This window comes from Amblyomma americanum, chromosome 6, assembly GCF_052857255.1.
Source record: "Amblyomma americanum isolate KBUSLIRL-KWMA chromosome 6, ASM5285725v1, whole genome shotgun sequence".
In the NCBI taxonomy this organism is placed as follows: domain Eukaryota; kingdom Metazoa; phylum Arthropoda; class Arachnida; order Ixodida; family Ixodidae; genus Amblyomma; species Amblyomma americanum.
Genome location: NC_135502.1, coordinates 114,589,117 through 114,607,972, shown reverse-complemented (window position 1 = coordinate 114,607,972; position 18,856 = coordinate 114,589,117). Strand labels below are relative to the sequence as shown.

Here is an 18,856-nt window from a genome sequence, read left to right as displayed (position 1 = left end):
TGCTCTTATATATATGTAACGCGTTGCGTGAACGTGAAGCGCGAAATCTGGGCGGCGCGCTTATAATGGTTGAGCGACGCCTCGAATGCTCTTTTCCGCACGAAGTTCTCAAGTTGTTTTTATATCTTTTAAGCAGTGTGTAAATTTGCAAGTAAATAAATAAATAAATTAAAAAAAACACGCAGAGCAGCTGTGCCATTCAGGTTAATGCATAAAGAGCACTGCAGAAAGAGGCAGTAATTACAAATTGGCTGTTAGCGCAGTTATAACAGATACGTGAACGACATAGTTACGACTTTCGAAGTAACTTTTCCGGTGCTGTCTTAATCATTTGGTGCTGCCAATTTTTTCGTTAAACAACGTTTAGATACCGGGGCGCATAACATAAAAAAGGAATATCATGACATGTGATAATTTGGCCCATTAAGCGAAAATAATTATATTTTATACATATCACTACAATTTCATCATTGGAAACCCGCCATTTGAACGCAACAAAATGGTCTACTCTGCACAAGAAAGAAAGAAAGAAAGAAAGAAAGAAAGAAAGAAAGAAAGAAAGAAAGAAAGAAAGAAAGAAAGAAAGAAAGTGAAACGAGTGCGAAAATCAGCGGGGGTAGCGAGCATGTCTTGCTTACTCTGTGCTGCTCACCTTTCTAACTGCTGCTAGACAATTATGCTGCCAATTCGAAATTAATTGCGTATGCGTACTTCTGATACACGTGCATTTCCTCTTTCTTTAAATCATATTATAGCTAGGCCTGACTGCGCTTTACGGAGCTGTTTTGTGAGCATCTGCTTTAATCCGCGAGCACGAACTTTGGCTCTATTGCAAATGAGTTCGACTAAAAGGCTAAAAAGATCCCAGAATGCGTGCGAACTCGAGTTCAACCTCCGCGTACGTCGCGAAGGATGTCGTGTGACGACAACGTCACGGGCAGTGCCCCGGGTATCCGATTGTTCAGAATTCAGAGTTGTTGCTATGGGCTTTACCAGCAACCCATAGTCTCCTTCCTCTCCCCAGAAAAATACAAACTGGCGCGTATGTGCGTTTAACGACTATCATTCATCATGGCACACACGCACATGTCTGCAGACAATGGGTTTAACCCCTTGCTGACAGCCTCTCCGCGCGCCACAAAAATAAACGCATGTTCCCCACAATTAAAAGCAAAGACAACTCTAAAAGCAAAGACAACTCAAGTAACACAAACGTATAACAGTAATCTGGTGATCCAACGGTTTCATATTTAAACCTAGTGGACTCCTCTCCATTTTCTGTTTTTGTTTTTCTCAATGCCATTTCTTTTGCTTTACTTCTCGCTATTTTCTTTTCGTTCTCCAGGAAAAATACACGAAGCGGCATTACATAGGCACGCTACCGCTGACACGAAAGCAAAAAGGCCAACAAACGCACCGCCGCTGCGCCGATTTAGCAGGAAGCTGGTTGAACGGTATACCGAAACCAAAACTAGGTCGCTGAAAGCGAAAAAAATTGCGAAGCTTTGTCAATAAATTTCTGTGTGCATATCGTTGCTCATAAAAGTAAGAGAATCTTTATCGGTATTCTCAGTGTTCCGAGGACAGCATCCCAAGGAGTTTTGACCTCGCTAGCTGTTTCGCGACATTTCACGCCGTCTCGCCTTTTGGCGGTTGCAGCGTTTCTCACGTGTAAATGCTGATATTTTTGTGTACGCTGTGGGGGTTTCATGTTGATCCGTCTGAGTGCGTCCTCGCCGCTGCAAATTGACTGCCATTGAACGGAATCTTATCATCGGTGAAATTTTCAAGTTGAATACTCGTTTGGTGACCAACTTCAGTCGCCGTGCTCTGCCTCGGAGTGTCTCGCAGCCAGCCATCGCTCTTTGTATTTTGTGCCATGGTGGTATCAGCTGGTGCTCTTCTGTACTACCCCACGAAACGTCGTGTAGTGTGACCCGTCCAGCTTTTTGCGCCATCGTTCGAATATCTTCGCTTCAAAGTGACGCCAGCGTGTGGCTAAACGTTCGTCAGCTTCACCGATGAAGCGGAGAAGGTGAGCAGATTGGCTTCTTTCTGCTTGTCCTTGTCGCTACTGTTAATGCACGCATGCCAGCCGTCGTACGTAAAATGGGAAATGGTGCTTGAGCCATGCTGTGATTCTCGGGTGTCATTGTAATGCTTAGCTTGATCGGCTTCGGTTGCTGTCAGCTGCTCTTTTGTCGTTTTTTGCTTTTTGTTTGGAACGAGGTGAGAGTCTTTCGCAGTTGCGCGGTACTTGAATATTCAGAGTTCTCTTATCTACTGTTGTCTTCCGTGCTAACTGATCGACAGTCTAGAAAGTGTGGAGCCGAGCCTTGGACATTGGCGCAGAAGTCTTGTCTCGACAACGATGTGTAGTTTCTTTCTGGTGTGTAGATATATGCTGATAGTGTAAGAGGGCAGTGTTAGAGCAAAGTGGCATTTTTGCAAGCCCGCTGGTCGTGCATGTGCAAAGCGCGGATCATTGCCATTTTGCATGCTTCGAATGCGCCCTAAAACGATCATCACTGTACTTGGATAGCGTTAGTAGTTGGGGCAGTAGATTGAAGAGCCGTAGTTGCGCTCGTTTGATCGTTTTCATCTGCGTTTAATTTGTCCTTTCATCATTGCAATCCATCTACGCAGGTGATACGAGGTTACTGCTGCTGTGAGCCTTCTGAGACGGCTGTAATTTGTGTAAGTTCTGTCATTTAATTGCCTTCGTAGCTCCTTTCTCATGGTGTGTATTTTTTTGGCCTGATTTTTAGTGCGTTTGCATAGTTTCTGAAATACTTTCAGACAAGCACCTTTTTTTAATGATTATTATGTTATGATGCCGAGTGTTCAATTTATTTCTATGGGGGATTACTGCCACTAGTGCAGCCTAATTGATAACCATTTTTACTCGTATGAACTCTGTGCATATTACACATGTTTGTGTAACACATTGGTGATGGATGATTAAAGTAACATTTGTCTTCTGTTGCCGGCAACATTTTCCAGTGGCTAAGCTTACTTCAAGCACTATCTTGCTGAAAAAAAAAACAACTCAGTTCTTGCTTCAGTAATGTTAGCGTCAGCAACAGAATTTCCTGGAAACCTAAATCATATCCCTTGAAATTTGTATGCTTTAATTCATCAGGTGCCGGGGGGTATGCTGTAGTGTCCTGTGTTTATAAATGATTCCCGCCCAGCTAATTTACTAAATATTCCGTGGAAATCATTTTGTTTATTGACAGTGCTGTTGTGCTCTATGCTTCAAATTTGTGGTGCTGCTGTTTTATGTATATAAAATGCAAACACTATGTAAATGCACAGCAACATGTAAAATGCTGTGCATCATTTTTATTGTTTTTATTCATAATCTTAGTTACCAACCTACGTTGTATGCAATACTTGTTTTTCAACCTGTAAATTCGCGCATTTCTTGCAACTTGATTCTGCTCAGATGCTTCATCCTTAATATGATGAGTACTTTTTTTTTCACTGTGGCTTCCTTTTTTCCTGTTTTGCGAGACCCTAGTGGCACAAATATATAAACTCTTGCTCTGCTTCTACCACCTGAATAAGTGGTATTTTTGACAGAGGCTGTGTTATTACTTCATATGGCATGGAAGCAGTGGCACATTTCGATTCACTTTGGATGAACAGGGAAACTGTGGCCCAAAATTTTGGCGTTGGCAAAAGACAGGTGCAAAACACTGCACCCATGTGATCTTTTATTTCAGATTAGACCGTGATTAGTAAAGAACGTTTGTAGCTGTTTCTGCTAGTGGCGCATTAGTCAGTATGTACTGTTTCATGAACATACAGCAGAGGTTTCACGCAATGTTTAGAAGTCACCTGCGGGCCCTTTTTTTGGCCATAGAGAATGTTCACTGTGGGCGGCGCACTGTTGATGCAGGCACCGCCGTGAAGTGCGTGTGCGCTCGTGGGCCTTGGAATGACCTCTGTGAGCCACTGGCAGATCGACGACATTGACGATGCTTTGGCTGCGGACTTTGACGGCAGCCTCTCTGGCCTGGGTATGGAACTGGGCACCGCATCGTTCAACATGAGGTGGGTCGCTGCACAGTCCGGTTCAGTGTGGAAGGAAACGCCCAATTGGCACTTTAAGACCAAATTTGAATTTACTTTGCGGAGCACGAATGAGTAGTGAGGCTGATTTGTCCGCTTAAACGCTGCTTAATGTATTAATTTTTTTAGTCCATCCTCAAAGGGACTCTGACGAGGAATCACAGTACGCCCGTATGTTATAGAGTGCTGTTTTCCAGTGACAAAGTGGCTGCTACAAGAGCGGAGCTTGTATCAGCTAGAAAAGATCGTAAAATACAGGTATCGCTGCTATCAGCCGTCATTGCGAGTAAACTGTGGTGACGTCAAGGCAGTTTTTTTTTTCCACATGGCTCTCTGAGACGAGGCTGTAGTACCATTCACTTCCAAATGGTTGGTCTTCATGTTGGCAGTATGACTCAAGTAAAGGAAAAATAGGAGGCAGGAGCAAAAAAGTTCCACTTCTAAATCCAATTTTCGCAGCAATAAATGTGCCTTTCGATGCCGCAGGAACATCAACGCAGCCAGAAAGAGGGTGAAAATTCATTTTTTTACTTTGAACAAAAACTTGACTGAGTTGTCTTTGGTATCCCATTGAAGGAGTCACGGTTTTTGCTATGAATAAGGAGTTCCCTTTCATATCGCATCGGTCTATACATTTCTGTTTGTGCTGCCATTCTCATGGCAACTAGCTCTTTGTTGCTCAATGCTTACCTGTCTCTACAGGCTGACAGTGACCTTTCTGCATGTCTTTTTTTTCTCTGCTTTATTTTTTCAACCTCAAGGAGGAGTGTGAATTTAGAGCATTGAAGCAAGAATGCATTTGTGTTACTTTTGTGTTTGAACAATTATTTTTGTCAATCAGTGCCTCCAATAATGTTGCGGTTTTCTGAAAGTCCATTTGGATTTTTTTGCCCTTATTTAGACCAGTACTGGTGCGTGCATGGCACTATCTGTTCTTGGCTTATCTCTTTCTCTTTGGCTTGGACAAAGATGGAGAAGTACTGAGCTTTGTAAAGAGAGGTGGCGGTGTGTTTTTTTTTTGACTTGAAGGTGTTTGCAATCCTAAGTTGAGAAAAGTGATCCGATTATGTAGATGTGTTTGTATGGCATTTACCTGGATTTTTTTTTATTTACTTAGAATGCTAGCACTCGAATCCATAAAGCAGGCGTGGTTCTTTTGGATGCACATGCCATTGGAAGATATAATGCCACAGCTGTAAATTGGGAAACCTGATTTGCACAAATTTGCACTTCTTTCGTATCTTCTACCCAGGCTACCTAGCCCAAAGAGCTAATATGCATTTGCTAGTAGAACTGTTTTCTCTGAAGAACAGTGAAGTTAATTTCAACTATAGCTGTTTGCAGCAGTATGTGGTGGTGTGGCCATTTAGTCAAGCTTTTCAAAACTTAGACAGAGCTGATTCTTGTGTCCATCGGGTGTACATATTGACAAGGGCCTCTCGCGGGATAAGACAACGATATCAGAAGGGGACTGTGCTTGTCTTCTGCTCACTGTTTGTCGCCTTTTGACGTTTTTGTCTTTTCTCACTGTAGCATGTTTTCAGAACCTGTTTTTTTTTTGTGAAGTGATGCCTGGTGTCTCCATAATCCTGAACATAAACGACGGTAAATGATGTGACACTTTGCATGTCATTTCAGTTATGTTCGCATAGTGAGGGCAGCTAATGTTGACAGTATGGCTGTTTCAAGCAAACAGCTTTGGTCACAGTAAATACTGTCTGCAACTTGCCTGTCAACTTTATCATGACATTAATATGCATCCTGTCACTGGTTGCTTGGAGAGCACATTGAATACAATGCATTCTATTGAGATGTCTTGTAAACAGTTTTTCCCCCTCATTAAAACATATGCTTGCATTATATTCCATTAGTAATTAACTTCCTTTATCTTTGCCTGTATTTCTCTCTAAATAAAGCAATAAGAAGAATAGCATTTGGTGAGTAGTGGATGCAGTCTAGACACTGACATTCAGTTTCTGTGAGTATGTAGATGGCATTTGAAAAAATTTTCAATTTTCGTTTAAACAGCGTCGCCACCACAGGGCTGTGGCATTTTTTTTTTGTGCAATATTCCTTAGTGCCAGAGTACGATTTGCATTACATCAGACTTTGCACATACCATTTGCCTAAGCTGAACATTCGTTTTGTTGCACAGTGATACAATGATATAGAGTCTTTCTGAAATGGAACATGGTAGTGCTGTTGTTTTACTGCAAAGGAGTAGCCTAGTTCGACTTGTCTATTTTGCCACTTTGAAAATCTTTTGTCTTATGATGTCATAAATGTTTCATTATTCAGCAGGACTGTTGTCTTTCATGATTCAGTTTCCTTATCATGTTTGTATAAGAATACCTTTTTTCAAGGTACTGCAAGATTTTTTTATGGAGCTTCAGAACCCTATAAACGTGTTGTTGGACTACTTTAAATGTTTGCAGAAAGTTAGGTTTTGGATGGGGTGCAGTTTTCTCATGTGATTACTGAAAAAATTCTGAATTGTAACTTACCTGCGTAGCATACCGCATATTATGTCTTGTGGCTTATTTTCTCTTGTTAGGCGTAATGAGTCACGAATGCGTGAGACATCATTGTTGCAGAGCCAGGTTGAGTTCACTGCATGACAAAGGCGTTTCTGCTTAGTCTCGTCTCCAATTCATCTCTTGCCTCGTTTCATTCACTGTTAGCCCAGTCCTGTGCCAGCCATGGCCAACTTATCTCAGCCAATTTTCTAGTTTTGTCTCTCCACCACCCATGACTAGGGTGCCTTCCCTGTAGTATTGCTATGCTGTCCAATCAAGCCACTAGTTGTCAACTTGTGTGCATTGTATGCTCTCGAATATTGTCTACACATGTTTGTTCTTTATCCCACGCTCTTCTCTTTACATATTAATGTGGTCATGTTGTTCCCCATGGGCCACTGCTGTGTTCTTACTTTCCTTTTAAGCCTTTTTTGTCAATTTCATAGTTTTGACCCCATAGCTAAAAGAGTGATGGCAAAATGCAGCTGTTATGTACCTTTCTCTTGAGGGACCTTAGTAAGCTGCTCTCGTTCATATCCTTAGAGTGTACGCTAAATGCGTGAAATCCTTAACTTAACTGTCCTGGTTATTTCTTTCGCGTGGTCTAAAACTAGGGTTACTGCTATGCATGGATTGATCTGCGGATGTACTCCGTCAGTATTCCCAGTACAACACTGCCTACTATGACCTGTTCCCAGAATGTTGAACATTACTTTAGCTTTCTTTATATTCGTGTTTTAATCTGTCTTTATAGTTAATCATGTGTTGTAAATCATACCATGGATTACTTTACAGGACAATGTCGTCAGTTAATCTAAAATCGTTACGTGTTCCTCTATTGACTCTTGTGCCAAATTCTCTCTAGTTCAACCCCCTGGATACTGCCTGTAGGCTTGCTGTGAACAACAACAGAGTGATTGTGTCAATTTGCTAGACACCGCTTGTTGTGGCTACTCTATCATTTTTCTCAAAGGAGCACTGGGTCGTCGTGCAGTCCCTGTGGGTATCTTGTGGAATATTTACATGCACTTCTTCCACTCCCTGGTTCTAGTATGCCTAGCCAGCTGTTGATGTTCCACATAGTCGGATGGTTTTTCGTAACCTGTGAAAGTCATATATTGAGACATAATATTTTGCGTATTTCTCTGTGACGTTATAAAATGCCCGTGATCTCTTGCTGAATACCTTTTTGCAAAAAACATCCTGTTCTTTGGGTTGAATCAGGTCTGACATAGTTCTGGTTCCTTCAGTCATTACCTTGAGAAATGTCTTGCAGGGGATGGAGTGCAGGCTGATTGCTGCGTGCAGAAATACTGTTCAGTAAAAAAGCCGGAATGCCGAAATGTGCTTGCACATTTCCGCTTTTCGCATTTGAGGTGCCACTGGGCAAGACTCAAATGGGGCTGTTAGTTGCTGCTTCATTGCTGGTGATGGGTGTTGCTGTTTCGTTGTCTTCAGCACTAGGAATAGAAAAAGAATGCTTTTGGTCACTGTACTTGTATTCCTTAGTTCAGACCTGCTTGACGGAAGCCAACACTCACTGAAATCAAGGAATGTAGGGGATGTTTTCTTGTTTTTTAATTTGTGGTGTTCATCAGTGGGAGATTACTGGGTAGATATTTTAAAGGTAAATCATTAGAAAGCAGAACAAAAAACAACCACATGTCACCGGTGGGATCCAAACCCACGACCTCTGAATTTTTGCGTCTGGTGCTCTACCAAGTGAGCTACAGCAATGGCTTTCTAATCTTCTGCTTTGGGGGTATTTATGTGTAGTGTAAGCTAACCTTGAGAGTGGCCACCAGTGCCACCTTCGTCCATAGCGGCAGACGTAGTGCATCCTCTATTACTGCGAGTGCCACACAGGAACGTGATAGAACGCTATGGGCGGAAGCTGGGCGAGAACCCTCTTATGCTACCTATGGCATCAAGACTGCCAAAATCGAGGCTCTCGTAGCTATTGAGGAGTCAAGGGAAGGGAAAAGAGGGGCCCGTTATGACATACATGAGGGAAGCCAAAAGCCACTGAAACCAAGGAGCATAGGGGTTGCACTTGTCAGTGAGCTTAATACACAATGGTAGTGCGTAAGTGCAGCCCCATGGGCATAAAATCCACGCTGGTACGAGCAGTGTATTCTGCAGCCGCTGCCAGGTCTAACTTTGGAGCTCAGACTGGCTTGGTCCACTCATTTCTTGCATTCTTTGTAACACTAAAGTGCGCTGCAACCAAGTCACCTCTGCTACAGGCTAGGATTTGCCTACCGTTGTATGTGACACTCTATTGCTGAACTTTAGTGCTGTGAAAAGTAAAAGACCCACATGGCACAAGTATGTCTTTCTGTTATGGGATCAAGTGCAGTAGATTCCCTTCAAGACGAACTTCAAAGGATCATGAGAATTAGTTTGTCTTATTGGAAGTAGTTCCGTAAAGGCTATGTCAGCATGCAGGGTATGTCCGAATATTTGTTACATGAAAATGGTGAATAAAATTACCATGCGATGAGAAGATAATTGCTAAGTGAGCATTTATTGCACTGCGCCTGGAGTGAGCTGAAGAAGGCATAGAACAAGCTCATGTCATCCCTCTTGAAAAAAGAATTCATATTTTCTATTTTCTGCTGTTTCATTTTTCTCTGTTCCGTAGTGACCTCTATTTGTGGTACTTTTCTGTACTTGCATTTTTTCCGGCTTTGAGCATTCCGAAGGTGCCCACCTGGCTAGGTGTGCGGTACAGGGTTTGAGATTTCTTTTTTACTCACTCTGCATCGTATGTATTGCTTCTGTAGTGTGCCCATTGCCAGCTCTACGAGCAGGCCCACCACACTTTTTTCCGTCCACTGCAGGTGTCACACACGATACGCCTTGTCAAGTTGTGACGACGCGTCGATTGGAAAACTTCCTAAAACCCCAAGTTTGCGATCAGGTGCACCACCTCATGCCATTTCATTCGCCGGAGAAACTTATGGCAAGTCGCGTGACGCGAGCGCAACTTACGAGATCTGGTCATGTCAGGTCTCCGTGCCGTGCGCAGACAGGTGTGATGGTGCCCTGTTTTACCCGCAATTTGAAGAGCTCCTGCAAGAATGCTTCCGCACTATACAGCGCACTCCTGGAAGAAAGATTCGTGCAGTGTTGCGCGAATTTGCAAGGAAGCCTTCTTGCTGGAGTACGGCTTCTTGTGAGTAATTTATTCTCCTCTTGCTTGCGGCAAGAGAGTGCCGCACAGACCTCCACAAGTACCATCGATGCAGTTGCCGTGGTTTGCAGTCATGGGAAAGTTCGTTTTTTTTAACCAATGGGACACACAAAGCGGTTTGTCATAAGTGCATTTTTGTAGCGATAGCTACATTACGGTAGCATTTCGAGCCTTCAGCATGGCGGCCACCATGTGGCTGCGCCACCACGCTCTCACATGGTTGGTCACGTGGTGCAGAGCAGCTGCCGGTGGCACGGCGCCGTGGTCGATCACGTGGTTCGTCACGTGACCAAGTTCCACTCGGCCAGCTGTAGCTATCGCGTCACTTCAGGTTTAACCAGAGCTAAACAGCCGCCATTTTTTTTTTTTTACGTTGAGTCTATGGGGAACCAGCCAAAAGTTCTCAGTTTATTCATCTTATCCGAGAATTGGTCTTAACCAAGTTTGCCTTTACAAGAGTCTCACGTACCGGATTAGCGTTGTTCCATGATGAAGCGAGCGATGCACAATAACAGGAGCCCAAGACAAAGGAAGACACACACATGCTGCAGTTAAAAGTAAATTTATTGAGGGAAAAAGTGCTTTTGTATATGCACACCGATAACAAAATGGCCCAACAAAAGCCAGTGCAAAAAATGATCTTCACTCCTCACTAAAAACTTTAACCACAACTGAGCAAGCCTAATTCCTCATTTGATAAAACACTGAAGGCTGGCTGACTCAGAAAGGGCCTTCGTTTCTAATAAAGAAAGCCCCCTTTATCTCACGTGCAAGCTAATCTCTATGCTGGAAAGGAATGCACATATTGAGTGCACTTATCAGATAACAATATCAGATAACGGGCACACTTATGTTTTAGGCAATGAACAACTAAGTTTGATTCCCTCCGTTGTGTTTTGATATGTGCATTCACTTCAAGCATAGAGATAAGCTTGAGACCGCAGCGGTGGCCAAGTGGTTGAGCATCCACCTCGCATGCGGGAGGTGCGGGGTTCGATCCCTAGTGCCGCCGGGTACCCACCGGTGATACAATGGGCACAAGCTTTCCCCTGGTCTGGTGCTCGGCCTATTTAGGGTGAAATACTTGGGAAATGGGTCTTCGACCCCACCTTGAGAATTTGAAAAATACCTTGTGCCATGGCGCTCTTTGGCCATAGATGCTCTTGCGCCATAAAAATCCATCATCATCATCAGATAAGCTTGAGATAAAGAAGGCTTCTTTTTTTATTAGAAAAGAAGGTCCTCACAGTGTCAGCCAGCTTTTAGTGCTTTTATCAAATGAGGAATTATCCTACTTGGATGTGCTTCAAGATTTAGTGAGGTGGTGAGGGTCATTCCTCACATTTCGTTTTGTTGGATGGTTTTCTTATGTGTGTGTGTGTATGTATAAACACATTTTTTTCATCAATAAATTGCAGTTGTAAGTTCAGCACATGTACGTCCTCCTCTTTTCTGTCTTTCTCTGCTGTTGCTTCACCATGGTGTCTTGCTGCCGTGATGGTGCTGCGTGTGGCCCCTCATGCTGTGGCATTGCCATCGTGGTGACTGGTTCACCCCCCCCCTCTTGCAGCGATGCCTTGCTGGCCCTGCCTAGCCTCTCAGCAGTGAAGCAAGAAATGCCTCGGGAGAACGGCTACGCATTGGCCGATGCCCTCAGGGCGGGTCCTGCTAGGTGAGTGGAATCGCTTTCGCTCTCACCTTCAGTGTCACCACCCGGACTCGAACCACTCGCGGTAGAAGGAAATGTTCCCCCCCCGCCATTTCCCTTCACCTGGCGAGTGCCACTACGTGACCGCACCAGGGAAGGCATAGCAGGCTCCTTAGACGTTGCAGTGTCGAAGGATGTTGGCATGCCTTGTGTTTCATAATAGACTTCTGAAGTTGTCTGCGTAGGGACTTCGGCAGCACTATTGACCGCAAGGTACAAAAAAGCACTGACAGTCACTTCTTTGTATGGTTTCATGGCAAGGCGAATGTGAACTGCAAAATGCGAATTTTTTTTTTCTTGCATTCTCTGTCAAGTGTACTGAATTGCTAGAAGTAGTGCAAAAATACATGAACAAATCATTCATTTTGTCTTTTCCCTTTTTTGTGCATGTGTTTTGAGCTGGTTCCAAGATGTTCATATGTACCAACTCACCCACACTGCAGTTTTTACTGGGTGCCAACTAGTTAGGTTAGACACGACACTTGTGGGGGCTGTCCTAATAAGGTGGTCACATATTTCTGTTGCTGTCTTCAGCAATCTGTGATGGAATGTACTTTATAGACCAACCCCAACCTATGGCATAAGAAGATACGGTGGTGCTGCTGTCACCAGCTGGGCCGACTGGGTGTAAAGATTTATGTTCTATGGGAATACATGTAAGCAGGTGTTTTGAAAGTAGTTTTTTGATTTCACAGTGCACCTATGATGTGGTCCCGTAGTAAGGTAAAGCCGAGTACATCCTAGAACTGCACATGAAAGTATGAGACACCATTTTAAAGGCGATTTATTTTTAAAACAGGGCAATACATGCACGTAAGAGTCGCCCCTCGCGGGGGTACCAGGCAGGAGTGCGATGCATAGAAACATATGTAGGCAAAACTTTCGGAAGTATTTTTCTCATTTCACTCAGTATCAATGGAGACAGCTGTTCATCAACAGTTGATGAGCACTTTGAAGAAGGTGACAAAGTATGCTACATCATTTTCGAAGCTATCTTTTTAAAGCTCGGCTGTATATGTGTGTTCTAAAGCTACCCCCACCCCAAATCCCTCCCCTCAAGCTACCCACCCAAAAGCTGCATACCTCCAAAAGGTGCTCTATCCGCTCGGTGTTACTTCGAATTGTGCAAACTTCTCCTTGTAGAGTCCGACATGCTGCATGGGCACTACATTTCCTTGCAAATACAGAGAAGATGAGAAACTTCAAAGCTTAAAGTGCAGTTTGTGTGCAGTTATGTTATTTTTCCTCATTGGTGGGGCTGTCACTTATATTACTGTGTTGAAAATTTTCTAGAGTAGAGTCATGACTTGCTCTCTATCAGGAATTTTTCAGTGGTAGTCCTTTCGTGAATACAACTGACACCTAGCGAAAAAGATTTAATAGTTCTGTGAATTGATAAATTGATTTGTGGCCTTTCTTTGCGACTTTTGTTATCAATCAGTAGGTCGAGTAGCATACAGCTGAAAAGAGGCATTAACCATGGCAGTTGCACTGAGCTAACCTGAGAGTTTATTAAAAATGAGCTGCACTGAAACACAGAGAGAGTCTGAATCAGATTTAAGAACTGGGCTAGTTCGTGCATCTTGCTACGGGGAAAACAGCATGAAAGAGTGGCTGATGACAGAAAAAATTCACACATGTGAATACTTACAGCTTACATTTCGTCCTATTGTGAAAAAATATATTCACAGAAAGACTGCGGGTGTCCAAATTTAAAAGACAACCAAGATGTATACAGTGAAGAACTTAAAGTACGTGCATAATTTTTAAATGAATATTTTAGGGGTACGCAAATAGCCACGGCTTCACGTACAAGCAGGATATTTTTTGCTGTTCAGCTGTTATTGAATTAAAACATTTCATACCGAGTAGCTTCGAGCATTGATTTAGGGCAGAATATCTGAGCTTATTGCGACTATTTCACCTGAATTTTTTTCTTTCGATGGAGGTCACCAAGTTTGCATCAGCAACATTATGTGTGGTGTTATGAAAGTACAGTTGGACCCCGCAACAGCAAAGTCCACTTCAACAAAATTTCCACTGCAACAAGGTACTTTTGATTTTTGGTATCTGCTGAATAAAAACTGTCACATGAAAGTGCTGCCCAGAATGAATAACTTTGTGTAAGTTGTTTTTCTACAACAAAGATTTCATGAAGCAGAAAAAAATTTGGGTAAAGTTGTACAAAGAGTTCTTGCAGAAAGGGTCCGTGCCTCTTTCCAGGAGTTGAGCCGGACGAGATTTTCAGTCGTCAGCTTGGTGCCAGTACAAATGTGAACACTGGCGACTGGCCAAGTGCTGACAGGTAATTGTACCATAAAAGTGCCCGCAGAGAAGGCACGTAGGTGAAGACACCTTGCAGCACTCATGAACTACACTGAACGCTTTGAAGTGTTCGGATTGATGAACTTTGCTCTTCTTGATCGCACTTTGTAATATCCATTTTGTAGGATGTTCAAAGTTGACCTCTTTGCTGTCCAGCATATTTTTAACAAAGTGAAGAAGTATCCCAGATGTTGCAAACAGCTGGGTTGCGGAGCTGTGGGAGGGTGTCAGTTAGGACTGAATTTGGGCCACCCAAGACAGTGCAGCCTAATTTGAAGCCGCAGGTCATTGACACAAACCTAGGGGCTGCCACTGTAAAGCTAGTTGTGAGGTTACGCAAGCTAACTGGGGTGGCTACAGTTTTTTTGTTGTTTTTTTGTGGTGTGCAAAAGCATTGAATTCGCATCAAGGTTGTGCTACCAATCAAAATGCAGCAAATGGCAAACAACAATGATCAATTTTAATGTACTGGCGGCACAGCATCGCAATTCTGCAACAACAAATTATTGCATGGCTGGATTCATCTCTGCAGCCCTACTCATTCTCTTTTTGTGTGCTGTAGACTTTCGTTTTGCAGTCCATTTGTTCAGTTATTATTATTGTGAAGACAAGCACTGTCACATTCATTTTCAGCATTTTCATTCACTTCCATAAACAGCCTTACAGGCTTTAATATGCATTCATCAGAAATTCTGTGCATCTTACCTTCTCTCTTTCTTTCCCTAGCTTTGAGAAACAGGGCCTCGCACTTAATACAGTAGAACCCCGCTATAGTAAACTCGGTTATAGTAAAAACTCCTGTTCATTTTTTTCGGTTATAGTAAATATTTTTTGAAGAAACGGCTATAGTAAAGAGCGTCTGGCCATGGCGATGTACTTCCCGCGCACCGATGGCACCGCGGCACGGGCGAAGTCTAGTGTCGCGAGGCATAGAGATACCAAATACGATAAAACGGCGCTTTTTGAGGTGACTTCACCACGAAGCTCCACAGCTGCGAGGGGAAGCCAACTTTTTGACGCCCTTGAGGCCGTGAGGCAAAGCTGGCTTAGAACCAAGAAAGAAGACAGCGCAGACTCGCTGAGAAAGCAAAGCCAGCAAAAGTGCAGCGAGGACTAGAAAAGGGAATAAATGGGCGTGCGTTCGTAGCACGGCAGCGCGAAGCACAGGGAAGGAGCAGCAAGGAGCGGAGGCGTGGCGGTACTGCGTGGGCGGTTCTGTTTCTTAACTACTCCCTCTTAATTGACGCTGAAGTCACAGAAGACGATACCGTGACAATGGAAAGCTTTGGTTTTCACATGAAATCAAACTCGCTTTATTTTTGTAACCACATTGTATTCGTCTAAATATGGTACTTCCATAAGGCACAAACGATGTCGTAGCCGCCGCGGTGGCTTAGTGGTTATGTTGCTCAGCTACTGAGCCGAAAGACGCGGGGTAGATCCCGGCCGCGGCGGTCGCATTTTGATTGAGGCAAAATGCTAGAGGCCCATGTACTGTGCGGTGTCAGTGCTGCACGTCAAAGAACCCCAGGTTGTCGAAATTTCCGGAGCCCTTCACTACGGCGTCCCTCATAGCCTGAGTCACTTTGGGACGTTAAACCCCCGTAAACCGAACCATAAATAATGTCATAAACATGCTTACATGCGATAACTGAAAATAAGTAATTATCGCATGAAGGGACAATAAGTGCGGGAGGTAAAGTATTTCTGAGTGTTCCTTTTATAGACCAACACTTCATGCTTAGTAAGCTGCCAAATACTATAGTCAGAGCCATGCCATCACCAACAACTGATATAGTGAAGACCCTGATATAGTAAATATTTCTGCTGCTTCAAGCTACTTTACTGTAGAGGAGTTCTTCTGTAATTGATTTGATATTCAGGGCCTTTTTTTTTTGTGAGAACTTGTTTCATTCACTGAGAACATTTCAATATTTGGCCACCCCTAATTGGTTTCTTGCACTGGTTAAATTTTGGCTGCAAGTCAGTTCTTGGGTGTGCATGTTCTCTGTTCTTGCATATTGTTGTTTTGATTTTTTTTCTTCACGGTAGAGTACCAATCTAGCTGGGCATACTGTTTCTCCATCTTTTCTCAGCTGTCTTAAGCTTAGTAGTTAGCTCAGCTTCCTCCCTAACGATGTAATGGAAAAACGTTACATTGTGAAACCATAATAAAGCATTGAAAGTCCTGCCTTAACATATTTTTGTTGGTTTTCTCGTCATGTACCTGTTCTTGCCAGAACATGCATTCTCATGAAGCCATTTGAAGAACCACACCCGTGAGATAGTAGACGCTTTTCAAATTGAAGTGCGTGTTTTAGTTGAATTAAGTGAGGGCACTTTGGCATTGTCATTTATTTATGCTGTTGCACGTTCCTTTCACATTTGTGATCTGTTTGTGTAGAGTGGAATCTCGTTAATTTAAACTTCCAGTTAATTTTCACTGATGTGTCAGTGTCCCACTACTTGTATCAAGGGGAGACTGGGTGGCCTTCCTTTAATTCAGACTTTGCGGAATTCCAACAATTTTTCAGTGCCGTTATAGTACATATTATCAAGATTCGACTATTTATGTTTTCTCTCCTTTCTTTGCTTTTTCGTGGCAGCTCATGTGTGAATTGCCTCCACATTATCACTGAACCTTCATTTGTCAGACCGAACCCTTGTCATCACCACTGCTCTTTTGTAGTCCATGCATGTCGTGGAGCATGAATGGGTTCCAGCTTCCCAAGTTCTCCGTTCTTCTGCTTCTTGGTTAACTTGAGACGCTGCTTTTCCTCACCCGCGTTTGTTTTGTGTTCTGCTCATGCTTTACGCAGCACCTGCAGTGACGGTGGAAGCAGCAGCCTGGGACACGCCTCTGAAGCTCGGTCGATAGTGCACGGCAAAAAAAACCGCCTGCCCCTCAGCACTGACGACGACGTCAGCGGTGCCATCAAGCGCTTCTGCGTCAGCACCTCCCGGGAACCTGGCGAAGACACCAGCCCGAGGTTTGTGGCTTTTGCCCTTGCTGTCGCCCCTCTCTTATGTGTTGCCACTGGCGTGAAGGAGGATTGGATTGTAAAACATTTATTTTGTCAAGAGCAGGTTGCAGGAGACACATACTAGATGGCCGCTAGCCCATGGCTGGCGGCGACCTCATTGGCCCGCTCGATTTCCCGCACTTGAACGTTAGGGTCCGAGCTGACCAGCACGGCCTCCCACCGCTTGGGAGGGGGAAGGGGGGGTGGGGGGGTGGGGAATGTGGTTGATGTGGTTCGACACTCCGTCCGGTCCCGCCGCAGGGGGGGTACGGAGCTGACAGAGAGCAAACCAGACCTCGGCATCTACCATGTCCGCGTCCAGGGTCTCACTGGGGAGGCCCTCGTATGCGGGTAGGGGGTCTGTATGCGACGTGTTCAGGTAGCGTTTTTGCTGTTCGGCGAGTAGCTCTGCGTCTCTACCCTGATACTGCACATTGGTCGTGTTGTGTGGATTTTGTGTGTGTTGGGTCGAGCAGGTGGTGGAGCAAGAGCTATATCTTTTTGCATCCCATTTCCCCATTCATATTATCACAAATTTGCCCCATTTTTTTCTTGCACTTCTAGCGTGTATGTTTCGATTTGGTGCTCGAGTTGCGCCATACGCTTGTGTAAGTTTCTGTTGTGTCTCTCTTTCTTCCAGCGATTTAACAGGCTGGCGTTTTCTTCTCACATGTTGAAGAGTTTAGAGTCTGTTGTTTGATGCGGCTCCTCAGTAGGCATCTCGACCGTGGTGGTCTTGACATCGTCTTTGAGTGCAGTGATTCACTCTGTTAGGTTGTTGATCTGACAGGGGGCAGTCTGCTCTCGTAAACGTCTGAACCTATCCCAGTCGGTAATGTGAGTGGACATGGGGTGCAGTTGGTGCAATTTCATGTCAAATGTCGTGGCTAGTATGTAATGGTCTCTTCCCAGTGTGTGCTTCGTGTTGGACCAGCGGGCGTCGCGAATGTTTTTGGAAAGTGTGAGATCTGGTGAGGTATGCTAATGCTATTTCCGGCCCGCGTGTTTTCTTGGGGATCGTTATGAATTGGGCGACCCAGGTTTTGGATCGTTTGCCACAGCTTGGTGCCCTTTGGGCTGTTTTTGCGATAACCCCAAGCTGAATGTTGGGCGTTAAAGTTGCCTACCACTAGGAGTGGTGCCCTGGCGGCCAGGCGCGTGGCTTTAAGTAGGTCAGAAATGCCTGAACCTCTGTCTTTTGGGGAACTGTATAAGTTCAGAATTAAGAGATTTGCGTCTCTCTTTATCTCGGCACAATTTCTAGTAACGTGTATTGGTCGTTAGAACTGTCTATAGTGTGCTGTGTCGCCTTAATGTTGCGTTGCACAAAGGTAGCGATGAACGGGGTCGTCGCCGTCGTCACTGCGTTCGAAGGGGGAATGAATGCTTTATAGCCTGGTAATTTCGCCGGGCCGTTAGCTTCTTGAAGGGCTATCACGTCCGTTTGTCTACCTAGGTTTTGGATGCGAAACTGCAGGTTTCCCCGTTTGTTGTGGAACCCCCTGCAGTTCCATTGCCATACCTCAATTTGTTGGAGAGGGGCCGTGGTGGGATATGGGAGGGATGATTGCAGGCAAGGTCACGACTGGTAGCATTACGTTATGGTTGGCCTCAAAGGCCGCGAGGCGCTCCACTACTTGATTGAAAAATGTAGCGATGTTTGTACCCAGCTGGGTTACTTCCTTCGTAAGATTGTTAACCTTTTCCTCGGGACCGCTAAATTTGTTTTCGAGGGCGTTCATTTTGGCTCTTATCTTGTCTGTAGCCTTAGGTTTGATTGTTGGTTGCGGGGTGTTTTCTTGGGACGCTTCCACAGTGCGTTTCGATCCGGAGCCCTCGTCGGAAGGAGCCGGCCTTTTGAGGTTAATGCGGCTATCCGTTTCCATCGCATTACTGGTGGAGGGTATAGCGCTTAGCGCGGGAGAGGGGGATGTGCGAGATATGTGGGGCATGGCTGTTGCGGGGGGTTGTAGCGATTTAAACAGCATTTTCATTTCGGCTATCTCTCTCT

The 18,856-nt window shown here is 44.4% G+C and overlaps 1 protein-coding gene across 4 annotated transcripts in view; it reads left to right on the top strand.

Moving 5' to 3' along the window:
* The first annotated feature begins 1,650 nt into the window (after positions 1-1,650).
* gem (transcription factor CP2 like gemini) overlaps positions 1,651-18,856 on the top strand; it is a 69,965-nt gene continuing 52,759 nt past the window's right edge. The window contains exons 1-6 of one of the 4 annotated variants that reach the window (XM_077627869.1): positions 1,651-2,035; positions 2,647-2,697; positions 3,905-4,059; positions 11,360-11,461; positions 13,446-13,547; positions 16,642-16,812. In XM_077627869.1, coding sequence (XP_077483995.1) covers positions 3,944-4,059; positions 11,360-11,461; positions 13,446-13,547; positions 16,642-16,812 — 491 coding nt within the window. In that variant the 5' untranslated portion in view covers positions 1,651-2,035; positions 2,647-2,697; positions 3,905-3,943. The remainder of the gene's footprint in view (positions 2,036-2,646; positions 2,698-3,904; positions 4,060-11,359; positions 11,462-13,445; positions 13,548-16,641; positions 16,813-18,856) is intronic. The other 3 variants (XM_077627870.1, XM_077627871.1, XM_077627873.1) reach the window with 3 other exon arrangements.